The 21,111-nt window shown below is 36.4% G+C and overlaps 2 protein-coding genes across 2 annotated transcripts; one reads left to right on the plus strand and one right to left on the minus strand.

The window, feature by feature from the left end:
- Positions 1-1,943: 1,943 nt before the first annotated feature.
- LOC144852902 (uncharacterized) lies at positions 1,944-3,083 on the minus strand. Its single transcript, XM_078710962.1, has 3 exons — positions 3,015-3,083; positions 2,667-2,788; positions 1,944-2,536 (listed from the first exon to the last, which is right to left on the minus strand). The coding sequence occupies exons 1-3, from the start codon at positions 3,035-3,037 to the stop codon at positions 1,980-1,982; spliced, it is 702 nt and encodes a 233-aa protein (XP_078567088.1). The 5' UTR covers positions 3,038-3,083; the 3' UTR covers positions 1,944-1,979.
- Positions 3,084-10,983: 7,900 nt separating this feature from the next.
- On the plus strand, positions 10,984-11,796 carry LOC144852958 (uncharacterized). The gene has a single exon (XM_078711013.1). It carries the CDS (start codon positions 11,047-11,049, stop codon positions 11,794-11,796), a length of 750 nt encoding a protein of 249 aa, XP_078567139.1. The 5' UTR covers positions 10,984-11,046.
- Positions 11,797-21,111: the final 9,315 nt, after the last annotated feature.

Below are 21,111 nucleotides of genomic sequence, written 5' to 3' on the forward strand. Positions count from 1 at the left end.
CACAACTCAGCACTATAAGCGTATGCATCATGTCATAGGATGGCGTACATCAACTTTTTACGATCGTATGTTAACGTACATGCATGTTTAAAAAATGTTAATTTCATTAAAATGATAAAAATGATCACCTATAATTCGTCAAAGTGACGAATTAAATTCTAGTTTTATTATTGTTATTATATTGTTATTTAATTAATTCCGAGAAACTATAGTATAATTGCCTATGATTATAATGCAGTTTTTAGAGTATGTTGTTGCTAACGCTATTTACGTATACAGTCGTGCGCTACGTGCGTTGCTAAAGAGATATTTGATCATGCGCATTAATACACTGTGTTTTTCTTAATACCGTATTCATTCGAATAAACTCACCGGGGCGTGTATTGCTAAGGAAGGTGTTTAGAGGGTAGGGCTATTCGAGGGAGGCGTTTATTCGGGGAAGGCGTTTATTGTTTTGGGTGTAATATGTACAATCAAATAAATACCCCCTAAATATAAATAAGTACAACACAATTAATATCGAGAAGTTATAAAATACAGTAAAAACTGGGGGTTATTCGAAGGGAGGGGGAGGGGGTGGGCGTTTATTCAAAATGATTTTTTATGGGGTGGATTCTCAAAATACTCAATAATTTTTTTTTTCACAAATTTCTTGATTTGACAAAGCGCAAACAAAATACACAAGTATTTAAGGCCTACTGAACATATCTAAATTCGTAAATTGGTTGTCGCGTGGCAATATTTCAACATGCATTAATTCTTAATTTCTTAATTCTCAAAACAGGCTATATTAATGTGTAAAATCTATTTAAATCAGGGAAGAATGAAATTTCACTCTGCCCTGATTTAAATATATTAACCTATCGATCCATTATTCATACATGATGTATATAATATTATATATATATCCAATCTGTAGACAGTACTGTTTCGATCTTATTAGATCTCGTCAGTGCAGCTCAGGTTTCGAAATGAAATGTACCGCAGAACTGGCACAATATAATATAAGCTGAGCCAGTATATATATATATAGGCCTATATAGGTATATTTAATTTGTATTCAACACGCTGTTTCTATTGTTATATTTCTTTTATTCCTGTCTACCCAGGCAGCACTTGGCAACTCATATGCTATGACTTTATCCAAATTCCCTCACTTGCACTGATGAAGGGCTAGTGTTGCCCGAAAGCTCTGCTAACTTTTCTGGCTGTTTTACTTTATCGTTTTGATTTAGCTTTTCGCTTTTTTTTTTGTATCTCCATTGAGATCCAGCCACTGATACCCACAGCATTGTCATTTTTTTCAGTAAACTGCCTTTGGATTTACTTATATTTGTATATATAATTTTTATTTTAATTTTTGTGTAAACATTTTCGTTTGCTTTCGTTCTGTGCTATTTAATTTGTTTTCTATGACAATACTGTAACGTACGGTGAGAGTCAATAAAGAATTGATTATAATCATACAATGTTGATTTGTAAGCGTACCTGCTGCCATATATTAATTTCTCTGAATTCATCTAACCAAAACAAATTTCTAAAAATAAAAAAATCGAGAATGTAGTTTATCTTGTGTATAACATTTTATTAATTACAAATAATTTCATATTAATTCAGATCTTTATTATGCAATCATGTTTCTTAAAAGTATTATTTTGATCACGTGGTGCCCATACATATTTCCTTTCATTCGGATCATCAAAGCTTGTGAATGGTCGCTTTCATCCACTGTCATCATACGAAGTTAGACTATGCTTAATTAGGAATTGGAAATCACTCTACTTATGAATACATACATTTAGTTTGTTCTGTGACAGTACTCAGCTCGCTGCCATGATCATTGGAATGAAATTTGGCTCTGGGTTATACCACGTTCTCGGAGTCAATTCATCATGAGAGTAACTTTCTATCAATTACATTTAAATCATTAAAACAGTCTCTGATACTATGAATTCCTATACCACTGTTGTATGGTTTGTCTATTGCCTAGATCCTTTGTAATGTCGACGTAAACTGCTGCTCTGATTTTGTGGTCCTCTCATGTCTGGTGGTCTTGGTGCTACTTTTGAGGGTTTTGTCGTTTTTCCTGTGGCATTTATTGATGGTAATGTCAAACTAGTATGTTCGTCTTCACTGGGAAGACGAGTTGCAATCAGCCGTGGTGGACTCAGTTGTGGCCTGTTTGTTAGTCGCCCATTTGGTGGTTGCTTCCTCGCAGCTTTCTTGTCTGTTGCTGTCTGACGACCAATGCTATTCGAGGAACGTCTTCCAATAGCAGCATTATCAAGCGATGGCCTGCTTCCTGATTGGATGGTTGGAAATAAGGTAGTAGTCCTACGTCCGACGCTTCCATCTGAAAGTTTTTTTCTTGTGTCAGAAGTGTAGCGGTTGCCCATCTTTTGACAGCTTGCAGCCGAGTTGCCTCTATGTAGTCTTTTAAATAGAGGACTAGATTTACCAAAAAGTTCAACCATATCCAGAAGACTTCCCTCGTGCTGCTTCTTTCTTTGAGGCTTTCTTGTATCCTTGATTGAATCTGCAAAGTAAAATATAAGTTATTTGTTTCATTTCAACTCATTTAAACTAAAGCATGGTTTGACTCCATCTCAGATCATATCCATAAGTAATAGCCTACATTAACCTGATTTGGGAGACATGTGTTTTACCTTCGTGGCGGGAGAATCCTATTTTAGATGACATCAAGTCAGACCCAGAAGCGACATCTGAAGGATGCACATCAAAGATCTGAAAATCTGTGTTTGATCTATATCTACGATCGTCAGATAATCTATATAAGAAAACATGGATTTATAAACTATAATATTGGTCTAAATGACTTCGGTACAAATACTGTTATGTATGTAGGCCTATATTATATTGGCGTGCGGTGTACCTAGGCTATAAGTATAAAACATTGATACAAAACATCGTTTAAAAATTTTTCAAAACACAAATCTATTATCTATCTTTACATGCGATTGAAAATTCATTTAGACTATAATTTAGTAACTTACCGTTTGTTTTTTCGTGAATCCATTATAAATTTTGTTGAAATATTTTCGGAGAAATTATAAAACAGTGTAAGTTTGTTTGCTTTTAGAGGTTTGTATGCTGTAGTTACTATACTAACGCGATACGTATACAATGGCAACAATCACGCGCTGCGCGCGTTACCATGGCTAGATGTTGGAGCATGCGCATTAATGCACTGTAATCTGCTGTGTGGCAGCAAAAAATAATGAAATTATGAAATATATTATTGTTATAATTTTTTTTTTGATTGTTGATTTGCATATTATTTCAAATTTATATATAATAATGTTATGCTACAGGTGTGCTCAGCTTTACCTTTACAGAAAAACCAACCACAGAAGAATGAACAACAAAAATGAGTAGCATTATTTTTAATTATTTATAATCATTCTTTTATTGTAAAAATAGATCAGCACATAGCAGGCTACTTTCTCTCTTCCCCCTCTCTCTCCCCTTTGTAACGTAAACACCACTTTTATTCCATAACATCAGGCTACTTAGTTTATACAGTACAATGTGTGTCTATACCCTTTCTATCATTTTTACCATAATCATGAACAAATATAAATCTTTATTTCAGTCTTTTTAATTATCTCTTTGTGAGAGACAATTTTGCAAATTGTTATTCGAGGGGACGATGAATGCATCTATTACAATTTGTTAAAGGTAGAGCTGTCTGTTGCGCAAAGACGGCTCTGGATGGAGTTAATTGTCTATTACAAAAAAGTTACTCAACAAATACAAGAGGATGTAGTTTATCTTGTGTATAAAACTTTATTTTCAAATCATTTCATATTAATTCAGACGTTTAAACAATTTTGCAATTATGTGTCTTGAAAGTATTATGTTGCTAGCGTGGTGGCGCCCATACACGTTTCCTTTCACTTCATCAAAGCTTGTGAATGGTCGCTGTCATCCACTGTCATCATGTGAAGTTAGTCTATGCTTAATTAGGAATTGGGAATCACTCTACTTATGAATAGATACATTTAGTTTGTTCTGTGACAGTACTCAGCTCGCTGCCATGATCGTTGGAACGAAACTTGCCTCTGGGTTTCACCACGTTCTCGGAGTACATACATCTTGAGAGTAACTTTAAATCAATTAAATTTAAATCAATAAAACAGTCTCTGATACTATGAATTCCTATACCACTGTTGTATGGTTTGTCTATTGCCTAGGTCCTTTGTAATTTCGACGTAAACTGCTGCTCTGATTTTGAGGTCGTGTCATGTCTGGTGGTCTTGGTGCTACTTTTGAAGGTTTTGACATTTTTCCTGTGGCATTTATTGATGGTAATGTAAAATTGGTATGTTCGTCGTCACTGGGAAGACAAGTTGCAATCAATCGTGGTGGGCTCAGTTGTGGCCTGTTCGTTAGTCGCCCATTTGGTGGTTGCTTCCTCGCAGCTTTCTTGTCTATTGCTGTCTGTCGACCAATGTTATTTGAGGAACGTCTTCCAACAATTGTAGAATTATCAAGCGACGGCCTGCTTCCTGGAATTAAGGTAGTGGTACGTCCGACGCTTCCGCCTGAAAGCTTTTTTCTTGTGTCAGAAGTGTAGCGGTTGCCCATCTTTTGACAGCTTGCATCCGAGTTGCCTCTGTGTAGTCCTTTAAATAGAGGACTAGATTTACCAGAAAGTTCAACCATATCCAGAAGACTTCTCTCGTGCTCCTTCTTTCTTTGAGGCTTTCTTGTATACTTGTTTGAATCTACAAAGTAAAAATATTGTGTTACACTTTTAGTTACAGTAGGTCTTGTTTTATTTCAACTCATTTAAACTAAAGCATGGTTTGACTCCATCTCAGATCATATCCATCAGTAATAGCCTACATTAATCTGATTTGGGAGACATGTGTTTTACCTTCGTGGCGGGAGAATCCTATTTTAGATGACATCAAGTCAGACCCAGAAGCGACATCTAAAGGATGCACATCAAAGATCTGAAAATCTGTGTTTGATCTATATCTACGATCGTCAGATAATCTATATAAGAAAACATGGATTTATAAACTATAATATTGGTCTAAATGATTTCGGTACAAATAACTAAATACGGTTATGTATGTAGGCCTATATTATATTGGCGTGTGTACCTAGGCAAAAAAAACATTGATACAAAACATCGTTCAAAAAATGTTTCAATACACAAATCTTTTATCTATTTATTATAGCTATTGAAATTTCATTTAGACTATAATTTAGTAACTTACCGTTTGTTTTTTCGTGAATCCATTAGTAAATTCTGCTGAAATATTTTCGGAGAAATTGTAAGACAGTGTAAGCTTGTTCGCTTTTAGAGGTTTGTGTGCTGTAGTTACTATACTAACGCGATACGTATACAATGTCAACAATCACGCGCTGCGCGCGTTACCATGGCTGGAAGTTGGAGCATGCGCATTAATGCACTGTAATCTGCAGCTGTGATGTGTGGCGAACAATTATGACATGAACTTACATTGTTATAAATAAACAAGACCATATACATGGCTGCAGTCGCGTGCGCAAATTTGAGGTAGTGTTTATCGACCGAACGACCTACACGCGATTAAAAATGTTGAACAATTGTTAAAACATTTATATTTGCCTCCAAGTATAAATATCGAGTGTCAAAATAATAAAGAAATATGAATATGAATTAGTGTTTACCGACCGACTAACAGACCGAAATTGCTGAACATGTTAACCGACTAACAGACCGAAATTGTTGAACATGTTAAAAAATGTTGAAAACATTTTTAAAACATTTATATTTGCCTCCAAGTATTAATATCCAGTGTCAAAATAACGAAAAAAAAGATGAAGATGAGTTAGTGTTTACATCGACCGACCGAGAGACGACCGACCAACCGAAATTGTTGAAAATAATGTTGAACATATTTTAAAAACATTTATATTTGCCGCGTCTCCAAGTATTAATATCCACTGTCAAAATAATGAAAAAATATGAATATGAGTTTGTGTTTACACCGACCGACTGAGATATAGAGTTATGTTATTTCAAATTTACATATAACAGGTTACCGGTGTGCTCAGCTTTACCTTTACAACAAAAACCAAAGCGCAGCAGAAGAAAAAACAACAAGAAGGCCATATAGATGGCCGGCTGCAGTCGCGTACTCAAGTTAGTGTTTACTGACTGACCAACCGACCGACCCACCCACCCACCAACCGACCAAAATTGCTGAACATGTTTAAAAATGTTTATATTTTTCAAATTTATACCGTGCTAATATAACGTAATTTTGAGTTGAAAAGTGAATCAAATAATGATATTATAAAAGAAAGGTTGTAAAACAGAAATCGGGCAAAAAGAGTGCATGTTAACATTAACGCGCTTAAAATTGCCTGAAAGGTACTCTTATTTCAGCGAAAATAAATTTGGACAAATTTGAAAATTTTAAGCGCGCATATTCAATTCAATTCAATTTCATTTTATTTCGGAAATATCATCCATATTAATAAACTTATAAACCATAAAACTAAACTTAAGTATATAGAATGCTTCTCCATCTACAATACATTTTGGAGTTATGGAGCATATGTTTGCAAACACAAGCAACAAGGATGTTACCACTATTCAACATACGTTGCATGCGCTACGCACATAATTGTATTGCCATGATGATTGATGCCCTGAAATTTTTGAGTACCAAATTTTATTTAATTGTGATTCATGCTTGTGAAGATAATTATTGCGTAGACCGCGTAATTTTTGATTGCGCACCGTGAAAACATAACGACATCGATTCCTTGCCATAAGGAATATACTGTGAACAATTGACATAGCTATATAAAACTGATATCAAGACAAGGCCTTATACAAGTTAGTGCTTACCGACCGACTGACCGATATAGTGAGCTGTAAAGTCGCGTTGCACGCGACTAAAAATGTGTAGCATTATTTTCATTGTATAATCGTTTAGTCTAATCTACTTAGTGTATACAGCAATGTGTATCTATACCCTTTCTACCATAATCATGAAAGAATACACATCTTTATTTCAGTCTTTTGCAAATTGTTATTCGAAAAGACGATAAATATATCTACTGGAGTTAATTAGAGGCAGAGCTGACTGTTGCGCAAAGACGGCTCTGTGTGGAACAACCGGCCAACTATTGGAGAGGTCATAATGCAGCGAGTTGTCTATATACAAAAAAGTTACTTAACAAACACAAGAGATTGATCATCGAGAATGTAGTTTATCTTGTGTATAACATTTTATTTTCAAATCATTTCATATTAATTCAGACGTTTAAAAAGTATGCAATTATGTGTCTTGAAAATTTATTTTGATCACGTGGTGCCCATGCAGGTTTCCCTTCATTCGGATCATTAAACGGTCGCTTTCATCCACTGTCATCGTGCGAAGTTAGACTGCTTAATTAGGAATTGAGATACACTCTCATATGAATACATTTAGGTTATTCTGTGACAGTACTCAGCTCGCTGTCATGATCATTGGAACGAAACTTTGCTCTGGGTTTCACCACGTTCTCGGAGTACATACATCTTGAGAGTACAGTAACTTTAAATAAATTAAATTTAAATCATTAAAACAGTCTCTGATACTATGAATTCCTATACCACTGTTGTATGGTTTGTCTATTGCCTAGGTCCTTTGTAATTTCGACGTAAACTGCTGCTCTGATTTTGAGGTCGTGTCATGTCTGGTGGTCTTGGTGCTACTGGTGAAGGTTTTGACATTTTTCCTGTGGCATTTATTGATGGTAATGTCAAATTGGTATGTTCGTCGTCACTGGGAAGACAAGTTGCAATCAATCGTGGTGGGCTCAGTTGTGGCCTGTTCGTTAGTCGCCCATTTGGTGGTTGCTTCCTCGCAGCTTTCTTGTCTATTGCTGTCTGTCGACCAATGTTATTTGAGGAACGTCTTACAACAATTGTAGAATTATCAAGCGACGGCCTGTTTCCTGGAAATAAGGTAGTGGTACGTCCGACGCTTCCACCTGAAAGCTTTTTTCTTGTGTCAGAAGTGTAGCGGTTGCCCATCTTTTGACAGCTTGCAGCCGAGTTGCCTCTGTGTAGTCCTTTAAATAGAGGACTAGATTTACCAGAAAGTTCAACCATATCCAGAAGACTTCTCTCGTGCTCCTTCTTTCTTTGAGGCTTTCTTGTATACTTGTTTGAATCTACAAAGTAAAAATATTTTGTTACACTTTTAGTTACAGTAGGTCTTGTTTCATTTCAACTCATTTAAACTAAAGCATGGTTTGACTCCATCTCAGATCATATCCATCAGTAATAGCCTACATTAATCTGATTTGGGAGACATGTGTTTTACCTTCGTGGCGGGAGAATCCTATTTTAGATGACATCAAGTCAGACCCAGAAGCGACATCTAAAGGATGCACATCAAAGATCTGAAAATCTGTGTTTGATCTATATCTACGATCGTCAGATAATCTATATAAGAAAACATGGATTTATAAACTATAATATTGGTCTAAATGATTTCGGTACAAATAACTAAATACGGTTATGTATGTAGGCCTATATTATATTGGTGTGTGTACCTAGGCCAAAAAAACATTGATACAAAACATCGTTCAAAAAATGTTTCAATACACAAATCTTTTATCTATTTATTATAGCTATTGAAATTTCATTTAGACTATAATTTAGTAACTTACCGTTTGTTTTTTCGTGAATCCATTAGTAAATTCTGCTGAAATATTTTCTGAGAAATTGTAAGACAGTGTAAGCTTGTTGCTTTTAGACGTTTGTATGCTGTAGTTACTATACTAACGCGATACGTATACAATGGCAACAATCACGCGCTGAGTGCGTTACCATGGCTGGAAGTTGGAGCATGCGCATTAATGCACTGTAAACTGCAGCTGTGATGTGTGGCAAAGTATGACATGAACTTACATTGTTATAAATAAACAAGACCATACGTTATGAGTACCAAATTGTATTTAATTGTGATTCATGCTTGTGAAGATAATTATTGCGTAGACCGCGTAATTTTTGATTGCGCACCGTGAAAACATAACGACATCGATTCCTGGCCATAAGGAATATACTGTGAAAAATTGACTTAGCTAGATGAAACTGATATCAAGACCAACCAACCGACCGATATAGTGAGCTATTGTCACAAGTGACATAAAGTTGTGTATATATTTTGCAAGTCATTCTTACTTTTCCTTTTGTTTTCACTATTTGAACCTTTCTTTTGTTTTAGGAAGCTATTGTGTGAAGCCAGTGGAGCAGAGTTGTTGTGTTGCAGAGAAGGATTGTGTGGTGTTTGCTGATTGGAGGAGAGGTATAAGGGTTAAGGTAGTGTGTGAGTTGCTGATTGGTGGAGAAGGATAAGGTGGTGATATGTGGATAATTGAGGGAATTTTGAGGTAGATGGAAATTGAGAGGAGACAGAGAAGGAGGGCTATGTTATGTTAAGCCAGAAAGGGATAGGTGAATATTGATATGAGAAACTAAGACGTACAGGAGAAGAAGTAATTGAATTATGGTGATATAGAGCTGAAGCAGAAAGGAAATAAAGAGATATACATGAAGTTATTAAATTGTGAGTTGGAGGTAATTATGGTGATATAGAGCTGAAGCAGAAAGGAAATAAAGTGATATACATGAAGTTAATAAAGTGTGAGTTGGAAGTAATACTATAAGGCTGTACTTAAATGTAGAACTGTTAATTGTTGAGATTACTGAGGATTAATTTAAATTGTGAATGTACATTGACGGAAGAAATAACTGTTGGAAACAGCAGACGTTGTTGCATGTAAAGAATTGTTTGGAAATATTGAAGAGTAACTGGATTGATACTGATATTATTTTACGTGGAAAGGAGAAAGAAATAATTGGTCGGGGAGCGGATTGCAGGGCAGAACGACATCAAGAAACATTTTAACTTTATATTTGATTTATTTATATGTCAGAAAATAGGAAGAATTATAATTGATAATACAAGCAGAACGGGAGCAGAGGCGTGGGAGTTGTTTATTTGCAGAATCGTTTTAACTTTTATCTTTCTAATTTGTTTTGTGTCAGCGTAGGAGAGAAGGCAAGAAGGAACGATATTGTGGACATTTATTATTGTTTAATTATTCATCTTGTGATATTATTGTATTTGAAAGGGGGGTTTCGGGGATTTATTTAAAAATAAGAAGATTGTTGATATTTTGTTTGGAAGGATTGGGAAATTTGGGGAATTGCATAAAGTTTGTGGGGAATAGGAATACGGTATCATTGTTTGAGAATTGGTTGGGTTTTTTTGGGGGTTTTTTTTTTGGGGGGTTTGCATTATAAAAGAAAGAATTGGTTGTCGAAGATTATTATTAAATTTTACTTTTTACATTTATATGTGTACAGTTGTGGCTATTTACCGTTGTTCATCGTTGGTTACCAGCAACTACATGTCCGAAAGAGCCGTAATTGCGGCTGTGTGACATTTATGGGGGCTCGTCCGGGAGTTTTTGTAACCTAGCGTGAACATTGGTAGATGAAACAATTGTACGTGATTCTTGGATTGTCTATTTGCCATATTATTGGCATACTGTATACTTATATTGGATACTTATATATATATATATATTTTTTTTTTTTCTTAAGAAATGGATCTCACTAAAATTGTTGACGCAGGAAAAGCGTTGGGGTTAGATGGAGTGGAATTAAGAGAGTTTGTGGAAAAGAGAGAGGAAGCTGCCAGAGAGAGAGAAGAGAGAGCACGAGAGAGAGAAGAGAGAGCACTAGAGAGAGAAGAGAGAAACAGGGAGAGAGAAGAAAAACAGCGAAACAGGGACAGGGAGAGAGAAGAAATGGAGCGAAACAGAGACAGAGAGAGAGAGGCACTAGAGAAGGAAGAGAGAGAGAGAAGAGAGGCACTAGAGAAGGAAGAGAGAGAGAGAAGAGAGGCACTAGAGAAGGAAGAGAGAGAGAGAAGAGAGGTACTAGAGAGGGACGAAGCAGAGAGAAAAAGAGCGAGTGAAGAAAAAGAGAGAGAAAACGAACAGGCCTATCTTATAGAAATGCGAAGGTTAGAAATCCAATTAGAACAAGAAAAGAATCGGGCACGGCCGGGTGGTAGAGTATTACCCAATCCTGAGTCACGGGTTAAGGCCAGTAAACCTAAATTACCCCCTTTCCATGATCGAACAGATGACCTAGATGCCTATCTGAAAAGGTTTGAACGGTATGCGACTAGTCAGGAGTGGAAAGAAATTGAGTGGCCGGTTAACTTAAGTGCCCTACTAACTGGGAAGGCTCTCGAGGTTTATTCCAGGTTGTCGTCAGCTGAAGCTAACGATTACAAACTGTTGAAATTGGCTCTTCTAAAACGGTTTCAGTTAACCGCCGATGGATTTCGACATAAGTTACGAACAGCTAAGCCCGAATACGGAGAAAGCGGCCCGCAATTTGCTGCGAGGATAAGCAATTATCTTGATAGGTGGATTGACCTAGCAGAGGGGGAAAAAACCTTTCAGGGGTTAAAAGATTTATTGCTGCGAGAGCAGTTTACCGATGGGTGTGGGAAGGACCTAGCTCTGTTCCTAAGGGAACGTCAACCGAAAACGATACAAGCGATGGCTGAAATTGCGGAGCAATATTTGGAAGCTCGTGGGGGATTATTTGGTAAACCAATAGAGTTTAAACAAAAAGAGCCAAATTCTCCTCAACTCTCCTCTAATAATGTTCCCAGTACATCCTCATCACAAAGCCCTTCTAGTTTCCGTAGTCCAACTTGTTTTATATGTCATCGTGTAGGTTCACCTAGCTAGAAATTGCAGAGCCTCAACTATGCATAAGCCAAACTCTCCTCCAAAATGTTACCGATGCTTAAAAACAGGACATATTGCCAGAAATTGTAGACAGGACGCCAACAGTTGCGCTGGGTTGTCTACTTCACCACAAACAGAGTCTGATTGCCAGAAATGTACAAAACAACACGAATGTAAAGCCAAAGAAGAAATTCCCGATGTGGGTGCCAGTATGGTTACGAAAATGTCAGAGTCTTTAAATCAATGTTGTATCAATAATGATGGTGATAAGGTCACTCTTCAATGTGGGCACTGTCTTCCAATTATGACAGCGGCTCTAAATAATTCAATTAGTAAAATGCCCGTTTATACAGGTTGTGTTGGGTCACGCTGCGTCTCTGTTCTTCGTGACAGTGGCTGTAGTGGGGTGGTTGTGAAGAAAGATCTTGTATCAGCCGAACAACTTACTGGTAAGGAGAAAACCTGTGTGCTGATTGATGGCACGGTCCGCAACTTACCGGTTGCATTAATACATGTTAATACATTTTTTTTTTCAGGAAAGACGTATGCACTATGTATGAATAACCCTATTTATGACTTGATATTAGGTAATATTGCAGGAGTACGAGCACCAGGAAATCCAGATCCCACATGGACAGAGCGAAATCTTCAAGGATGTTCTGTTGTTACCCGGTCTCAAGCTAACACTATGGATAAACCATTCAGAACACTTAAAACTACAGAAATACACAAGCAAATCATCACAGCGGGAATTATGAAAACCGCCCAGCAACAAGATATCAGCCTTGCAAAATTCAAGGATCTTGCAGAGAAACAAACTACAACTGTGAGTAACAAACAAGCCGAGGCTAGGTTTATTTATCATAAAGACCTATTATATAGGCAATTTTCCTCTCCTAATATTGAACACGGGGATAAGTTTACCCAACTAGTAGTGCCAGCTGACTATCGACGCCAGGTAATGCGCCAAGCCCATGAAACCTTATTAGGAGGACACCAAGGGGTAAAAAAGACGACAGATAAAGTGTTGACAACATTTTGGTGGCCTGGGGTAACTGCAGATATTACTCGATATTGTCGATCCTGTGACATTTGTCAGAGAACTGTACAAAAAGGTAGAGTTACGAAAGTGCCTCTAGGAAGCATGCCTTTGATCGAGGTGCCGTTTGAACGGATTGCCGTTGATATAGTTGGTCCCATTTTCCCCATGTCTAAAGGTCGTAATCGTTATATACTCACAATAATAGATTTTGCTACTCGTTATCCAGAGGCAGTGCCTCTACCAAATATTGAAGCTGAACGGGTTGCTGAGGCCTTGGTTGGTGTTTTCTCTAGACTTGGTATCCCGAAAGAAATGCTTACCGATAGGGGATCACAATTTACATCTGAAGTCATGAGGCAAGTTAGTAAGTTGTTGTCTATACGTCAGGTAATGACATCTCCATATCACCCAGCTTGTAATGGTTTGGTCGAACGGTTCAATGGAACACTCAAACAAATGCTGAAACGTATGTGTGCAGAAAGGCCTACTAGTGTAGGCTGGTATGTCGTTTATATGAATGTCGTGTATATTTTTTGTTAAAAGCAAACTTTGACTTTATTTCATATCTTGATAATATAAGGAATGAAAAAAAATATGTTGCCATTTTTTCAAAAGACATTTAAAGGACCAAATTCAAGATGGCCGCCAACATTCAAATAACCCTATTAAAAATCAGAATATCACCAATAATACAAATTATGAATGTGGAACAAGTCCGTTTTGATGGTATTACTGTACCCATTATACAATCTTAACTATGTAAAGCGATAATCTGTTGGCCATCTTGGATTTCAAAATGGCCGCCACTAAAAATTAAATTCTTTAAATAATTTTTTTAAAATATGTGTGCATAAATTGTTGTTTGTACACCATGTTCTAAAATTGTCACTTCTCACAGGATTGTCTAAATATAAGGCTGTCTAAAGTTGTCAATGTTCTCTATATAACAGATATATAATACCCCACTATGACTATTAAATTAAATAATCATTCAAAGTTGGAGTTGCAAAAGTATGGAACAACTTAACAATTTATATCAAATATTCAACAACAATTACGTCTAACTAGAGGGTGAGCTCGCTTCACTCGCTCCCCTCTAGGAAGTGTAAACGAAAGTTCTCGAAATGATAATGACTCGGGTAAAAAGGTTTTAGAGGGAAGTTCTCCTTGTACATTTTCTGTCGGTTACCATTATTGAAAATGCTTGACATTCGAAAAACTAAACCTACTCTGTTTCACAGTGTCTTAGATGATTAATAACATTTTAAAGTATAGTGTTTATTGTTTGGTAGGGCCTTTATAGGGCGGAGGTGGGGAGGCAGAGTTCATTTGAGGGAGATGCTTATTCGAGGGATTTTTTAGTTTTAATAATATCGTAACATTTATAATCAAATAAAATCCTCTAATAGATATGAAAAGTGGTAAAAATGTATAACAAATGCTTGGTAAATTATAGTTAACAGTGTGATGAATTCTATTACAAATAGTATATACAATATTGTGTGTATAAATGTGGATGGGCGTTTATTAGATAGTTGGGTAGGGGGTGTAGGCGATTATTATTCAAAGTGATGTTTTATTGGGGAGGCGTTTATTCAAATAAATACCATCATAATACATTATTTAATTTAAACATCTTTTGAAACTTCCGCGACAGTGTAGGCCATTTCGGCCCAAGAAGGAAGATGTTTTAGATGGCTTGCAATATGGGCCCTAATGGGACACAGATAGCCTACAGTTATTCCTGCCAGCTTACTCAATAAAACTCGGCTATCAGGATTTTATTATTTTTATATATTACTGTACCTTCACACGTGCGGTCCGATCCAAAAATAAACAAAAAACTAAAATAGCTATAGCCACTAACGACCAACTTAACTGAAACCAGGTAGTTACAAGGTGAACCTGTGAACTCATCGTGAACCCGGAAAATACTTTGACCGCGTACAATTGAAATTGAGTTGAAAATCTACCGATGAATCAGAAATTTTGTTTTAAAACTCTTTATAATATATTCCTAAGATAGAAATATGGAACAATATCGTAATAGTGAAAACTGTTTTACATTTCGTGGTACACCTGAGATAGTTCAGGTCGGTATCCAAGGCAGAGATTTGTTCCAAAGTTTTTCCATTGTGCTCGCCTATGTCAGAATTAACCATAATTTATATATAGATTCTAAATTACAGATCTCATTTCTTTTCATGAAATTGAAACTTGGATCACAATATAAAACAAGTGCATTTATACCTTATTGTGAAATCCTGTATAAATATGATGTTAAATAATAAATGCGTTATTGCTATGTAATTCAATGTCTGAACCTTCAGGGCCATAGTCACCAGTATGGTTGGTAAGTTTTCAACCTGTCAACTTTTGGCAGAAACTTGAAGGAAATACAGATACAGCTCTGCCTATAAATAATCTTGTGAATGAATGAACTCCTACTTCTCATCTTCTACAATCTCAACCAATTTCATTAGATATGTACCCCCTACAGACAGACCACCATTATACACTGGTTTGATGAGTGCACATGGTTGTGGTATAAAAACTCATGTACTAGGGAAAGAATGCCTGGTGATGACTCTTGCCCAAGATGAGTGGAGGTGGACAGAGATGACATCAAAAAGCAATTATTATGTCGACCCGGTGAACTATATGGCTTTTGGACATGTAGCATTGTGAAAATAGCGTTGAGGCCAGTGCTTTTGTTGAAACTGAACTGTATTACCTATACAACCAGTACCACAAATATCTTAAATGGAAAACATCTCTAAAGGACAGAAGCACACTAATTCTGCTTTCTCTCTACAACTTGCTTCTACAAATGCAGACAGAGAAAGAGATTTTGAGTTAAGTATCATTTTGTTTGAAAGAGGCTGATCATAAAGATATTAACTTGAATACAGAGAGTTGACGAAATCTAAATGGTGGTTAAACTATATCCCTATTATGTATATGAGAGGACATGTATGTGTGGGACCATGGATTAAAGAATCTTTAATCCATGGTGGGACTTGCTAGATTTACATCAATTGATCAGGGTCATTGAGCGTGGTATAATTGGAATAACACAAATTAATGATTTCATCAGAGCTGGCAAATCTAGTTAACATTTAAAGAGAGATGATATCCCGATTAATGAAGAATGCTGCAATTCGCACAAAGGTGTTTGTTGGCCATGGCATGATGAAATTGGACAGAAAATGTTTGAGGCATTGGTAAAAGTCTTGTAAGGCAAACTGTCTATATGGGATCCTAAGAAAAAGACGAATATTGGCAAAAAATATATATGACGGTGAATACAGGTGACAAACTTATAAAAGTAAAAGAGGACTCCTATAGAGATTATTTGGCGGTGAAATGAGGTATTTCAGTTATTTTGCCAATTTGTTTCTGAACAGATCAGTCTGTGGAAGTTTGATGGATACAGTAGTAGAGAACGAAGGAAGGTCAACTTACTGTATCGCATTCAAGATTAGAAATATTTCACTGAAGGACTTTGGCAGAGTTAGTTATCATTTAACTGAAAAAGTTTATGAGATGTTTTAATATGAAGAAGTGTACTGTCAGTACTGTAGACCTCCTGATGGACAACATTTTGTGTTAATCACCATGTTGTTGTCACAAGCATATCATTTTGTGTATTTCAATCTAATTTATTTAACTTACACACGTTTTAATAAGAAATTTAACCCATTTTTAAAAAATGTTGTGTTAGTCGCCAATGTTGTTGTCATAGGCCTATCATTTTATGTGATTTCAATCAACGTCATAACTTGCACATGTTTTAATAAGAAATTTAATCCATTTTTTAAAAATGGCGGCCATTTTGAAATTCAAAATGTCAGAATACTAATGAATATAGGTTTATAATAATTCTTATATAGCAGAGAACCCATATGAACTTAAAATATTATTCATAATGGGTGTTACTTTGTCCAATATGGTACATTTATTGGATATTTTACGTATTGGCGGCCATCTTGGATTTGACACCCTTAAGCTTTTTTAAAAAAATGGCAACATATTTTTTTCATTACTTTACATCCTAAAGACACTAAATCAGCTGGAATTTTGCTTTTAACAAAAAAATGACACGAAATTACATAGTGGCCTACATTATACTGATTCGGATCGTTACATTGACCCACTACTTTTTGCGGTTAGGGAATCTTCACAAGAAAGTTTAGGGTTTTCTCCTTTTGAACTGTTATATGGCCGTACCGTACGAGGACCCATGTCCATCCTAAGGGAATTGTGGACCGAAGAAATCGAAACACCAGAAACAAAAACCACCTACCAGTACGTTATGGATTTACGGGAACGACTACATGAAACCTGTCAGATGGCTCAGAAGAATCTACAAAAATCTAAGGTCAGGTACAAACAATATTATGACAAAAAGAGTAAGTCCCGGGAATTTGAGGTTGGGGATAAGGTACTACTTTTATTACCCACAGACAAAAACAAACTATTGCTTCAATGGAAAGGTCCTTTTAAGGTTGTAAAGAAATTTGGGTATCTAGACTACCAAATTGACCTTAACGGGAAATTCAAAATATTTCACGCCAATCTCTTGAAAAAGTATTATGAGCGAACCGCAGACATTAGTGCTGCCTTAGGGGTATCCGAGCCTTCTGGTATCCTTGAATTAGCTAGCACCGCTGTTATTGAATGCGAACCTAATGAAACATTTACAAATGACCAAAATTATCATCTATCTAATGAGAATCTTTTACAGCTCCACCCTCTACTAGCAAAAGAAACAACAGCCGACATCCACATCAACGAAAGCCTGGATGATACACTAAAGCATGAGGTGCACCGACTTATCGGAAACTACAAAGATGTACTGACGGATTTACCGGGTAAGACTACACTTGGGCAGCATGAAATCAAGCTGGAAACTGATGATACAATCCGTTCCAAGCCCTATCCACTTCCACATGCGTTGCGAGGTACCATTAAGGATGAGGTAAATATGATGTTAAATCTGGGTGTAGTGGAGCCTTCAGGGGCACCGTTTGCCTCTCCAATAGTATTGGTAAAGAAACCGGATGGGTCAAATCGATTCTGCGTGGACTTTCGAAAACTTAATCAGGTTACAGTTTTTGACGCCGAACCGATTCCGGACCAAGAGGAACTGTTCACAAAGTTGGCCCATGATCATTATTTTACTAAGATAGATTTAAGTAAAGGGTATTGGCAAGTTCCCATGGATGAAGCGTCAAAACCTTTAACAGCCTTTCTAACACCAGATGGTTTGTTTCAATTTAATGTCATGCCGTTCGGCTTAGTCAATGCACCGGCTACTTTCAGTCGTATCATGAGAAAATTACTCAAAGGAATGGATAATACACTTAATTATATTGATGACATTCTAATTCACACAGCTTCTTGGGATCAACATATGAAATGTTTGTCTGAATTGTTTGGACGTCTCCGCAGGGCCAATCTAACTGCTCGACCAAGCAAATGTTTCATTGGTTATGAAACAATCGAGTTTCTTGGCCATGTGGTAGGGAAAGGAAATGTTCAACCTCGAGTGGAGAAGATACAAAGCATCTTGTCAGCCAAACAACCAGAAACAAAGAAACAACTCCGGTCATTCCTTGGGATGACCAACTACTATAGAAAGTTCATTCCTAATTACTCTGTGATTGCTTGTCCATTAACCGACAAAACGAAGAATCGGGAACCTAACCGAATATGTTGGGAGAAGGCCCAGGAAAGTGCGTTTGTTAAACTTAAGGAAAAATTAAACAGTACTCCAATTTTATGCCTTCCTAATTTAAACAAAGATTTTATTTTGAGAACAGATGCGTCCGAGTATGGAGTGGGAGCGGTTCTAATGCAGCAGTATGGTGACGTGAAGTTTCCCGTGGCGTACGCTAGCAAGAAACTGCTTCCTCGAGAAAAAGCATATTCAGTGATGGAAAAAGAATGCTTAGCCATTGTATGGAGTGTACGAAAATTTGAGTCTTATTTATATGGACGAAACTTCACGTTGGAAACTGATCACCAGCCGCTTGTGTTTATGCACAGAGCGAAATTGTCCAATGGGCGAATTATGAGATGGGCCCTGGCTCTACAACCGTACAAGTTCCGAATAGAGGCGATTAAAGGCAGTGAAAATGTAGGAGCTGATTATTTAAGTCGAGTGTAAATAGGACCCGTCACGGTATGGAGAAAATGTTGATACATTATTCTTTTAGAGGGGAGTAAATGTCACAAGTGACATAAAGTTGTGTATATATTTTGCAAGTCATTCTTACTTTTCCTTTTGTTTTCACTATTTGAACCTTTCTTTTGTTTTAGGAAGCTATTGTGTGAAGCCAGTGGAGCAGAGTTGTTGTGTTGCAGAGAAGGATTGTGTGGTGTTTGCTGATTGGAGGAGAGGTATAAGGGTTAAGGTAGTGTGTGAGTTGCTGATTGGTGGAGAAGGATAAGGTGGTGATATGTGGATAATTGAGGGAATTTTGAGGTAGATGGAAATTGAGAGGAGACAGAGAAGGAGGGCTATGTTATGTTAAGCCAGAAAGGGATAGGTGAATATTGATATGAGAAACTAAGACGTACAGGAGAAGAAGTAATTGAATTATGGTGATATAGAGCTGAAGCAGAAAGGAAATAAAGAGATATACATGAAGTTATTAAATTGTGAGTTGGAGGTAATTATGGTGATATAGAGCTGAAGCAGAAAGGAAATAAAGTGATATACATGAAGTTAATAAAGTGTGAGTTGGAAGTAATACTATAAGGCTGTACTTAAATGTAGAACTGTTAATTGTTGAGATTACTGAGGATTAATTTAAATTGTGAATGTACATTGACGGAAGAAATAACTGTTGGAAACAGCAGACGTTGTTGCATGTAAAGAATTGTTTGGAAATATTGAAGAGTAACTGGATTGATACTGATATTATTTTACGTGGAAAGGAGAAAGAAATAATTGGTCGGGGAGCGGATTGCAGGGCAGAACGACATCAAGAAACATTTTAACTTTATATTTGATTTATTTATATGTCAGAAAATAGGAAGAATTATAATTGATAATACAAGCAGAACGGGAGCAGAGGCGTGGGAGTTGTTTATTTGCAGAATCGTTTTAACTTTTATCTTTCTAATTTGTTTTGTGTCAGCGTAGGAGAGAAGGCAAGAAGGAACGATATTGTGGACATTTATTATTGTTTAATTATTCATCTTGTGATATTATTGTATTTGAAAGGGGGGTTTCGGGGATTTATTTAAAAATAAGAAGATTGTTGATATTTTGTTTGGAAGGATTGGGAAATTTGGGGAATTGCATAAAGTTTGTGGGGAATAGGAATACGGTATCATTGTTTGAGAATTGGTTGGGTTTTTTTGGGGGTTTTTTTTTTGGGGGGTTTGCATTATAAAAGAAAGAATTGGTTGTCGAAGATTATTATTAAATTTTACTTTTTACATTTATATGTGTACAGTTGTGGCTATTTACCGTTGTTCATCGTTGGTTACCAGCAACTACATGTCCGAAAGAGCCGTAATTGCGGCTGTGTGACATTTATAAAGTCTAAAAATGTGTAGCATTATTTTCATTGTATAGTCGTTTAGTCTAATCTACTTAGTGTATACATCCATGTGTATCTATACCCTTTCTACCATAATCATGAAAGAATACACATCTTTATTTCAGTCTTTTGCAAATTGTTATTCGAGAGGACGATAAATATATCTACTGCAGTTTATTAGAGGCAGAGCTGACTGTTGCGCAAAGACGGCTCTGTGTGGAACAACCAGCCAACTAATGGAGAGGTCATAATGCAGCGAGTTGTCTATGTACAAAAAAGTTACTCAACAAACACAAGAGATTGATCATCGAGAATGTAGTTTATCTTGTGTATAACATTTTATTTTCAAATCATTTCATATTAATTCAGACGTTTAAAAAGTATGCAATTATGTTTATTTTGATTACGTGGTGCCCATGCAGGTTTCCTTTCATTCGGATCATCAAAGCTTGTGAGTGGTCGCTTTCATCCACTGTCATCATGCGAAGTTAGACTATGCTTAATTAGGAATTGGGATACACTCTCATATGAATACATTTAGTTTATTTTGTGACAGTACTCAGCTCGCTGCCATGATCATTGGAACGAAACATGGCTCTGGGTTTCATCACGATCTCGGAGTATAAACATCTTGAGAATAACTTTCTATCAAATAAATTTAAATCATTAAAACAGTCTCTGATACTATGAATTCCTATACCACTGTTGTATGGTTTG

The sequence above is a fragment of the Antedon bifida genome, chromosome 9 (genome assembly GCF_963402885.1).
Source record: "Antedon bifida chromosome 9, ecAntBifi1.1, whole genome shotgun sequence".
Taxonomy (NCBI): Eukaryota; Metazoa; Echinodermata; class Crinoidea; order Comatulida; family Antedonidae; genus Antedon; species Antedon bifida.

What these genes read in the sequence shown, in the direction of transcription:
- LOC144852902 (XM_078710962.1), bottom strand. Translation starts at nt 3,037, where the DNA reads ATGGATTCACGAAAAAACAAACG. An exon ending in GATTCACGAAAAAACAAACG is followed by an intron (nt 2,789 to 3,014) that starts GTAAGTTACTAA and finishes TTTCTTATATAG; the next exon opens with ATTATCTGACGATCGTAGAT. An exon ending in AGGATTCTCCCGCCACGAAG is followed by an intron (nt 2,537 to 2,666) that starts GTAAAACACATG and finishes TTTACTTTGCAG; the next exon opens with ATTCAATCAAGGATACAAGA.
- LOC144852958 (XM_078711013.1), top strand. Translation starts at nt 11,047, where the DNA reads ATGCGAAGGTTAGAAATCCAATTAGAACAAGAAAAGAATCGGGCACGG.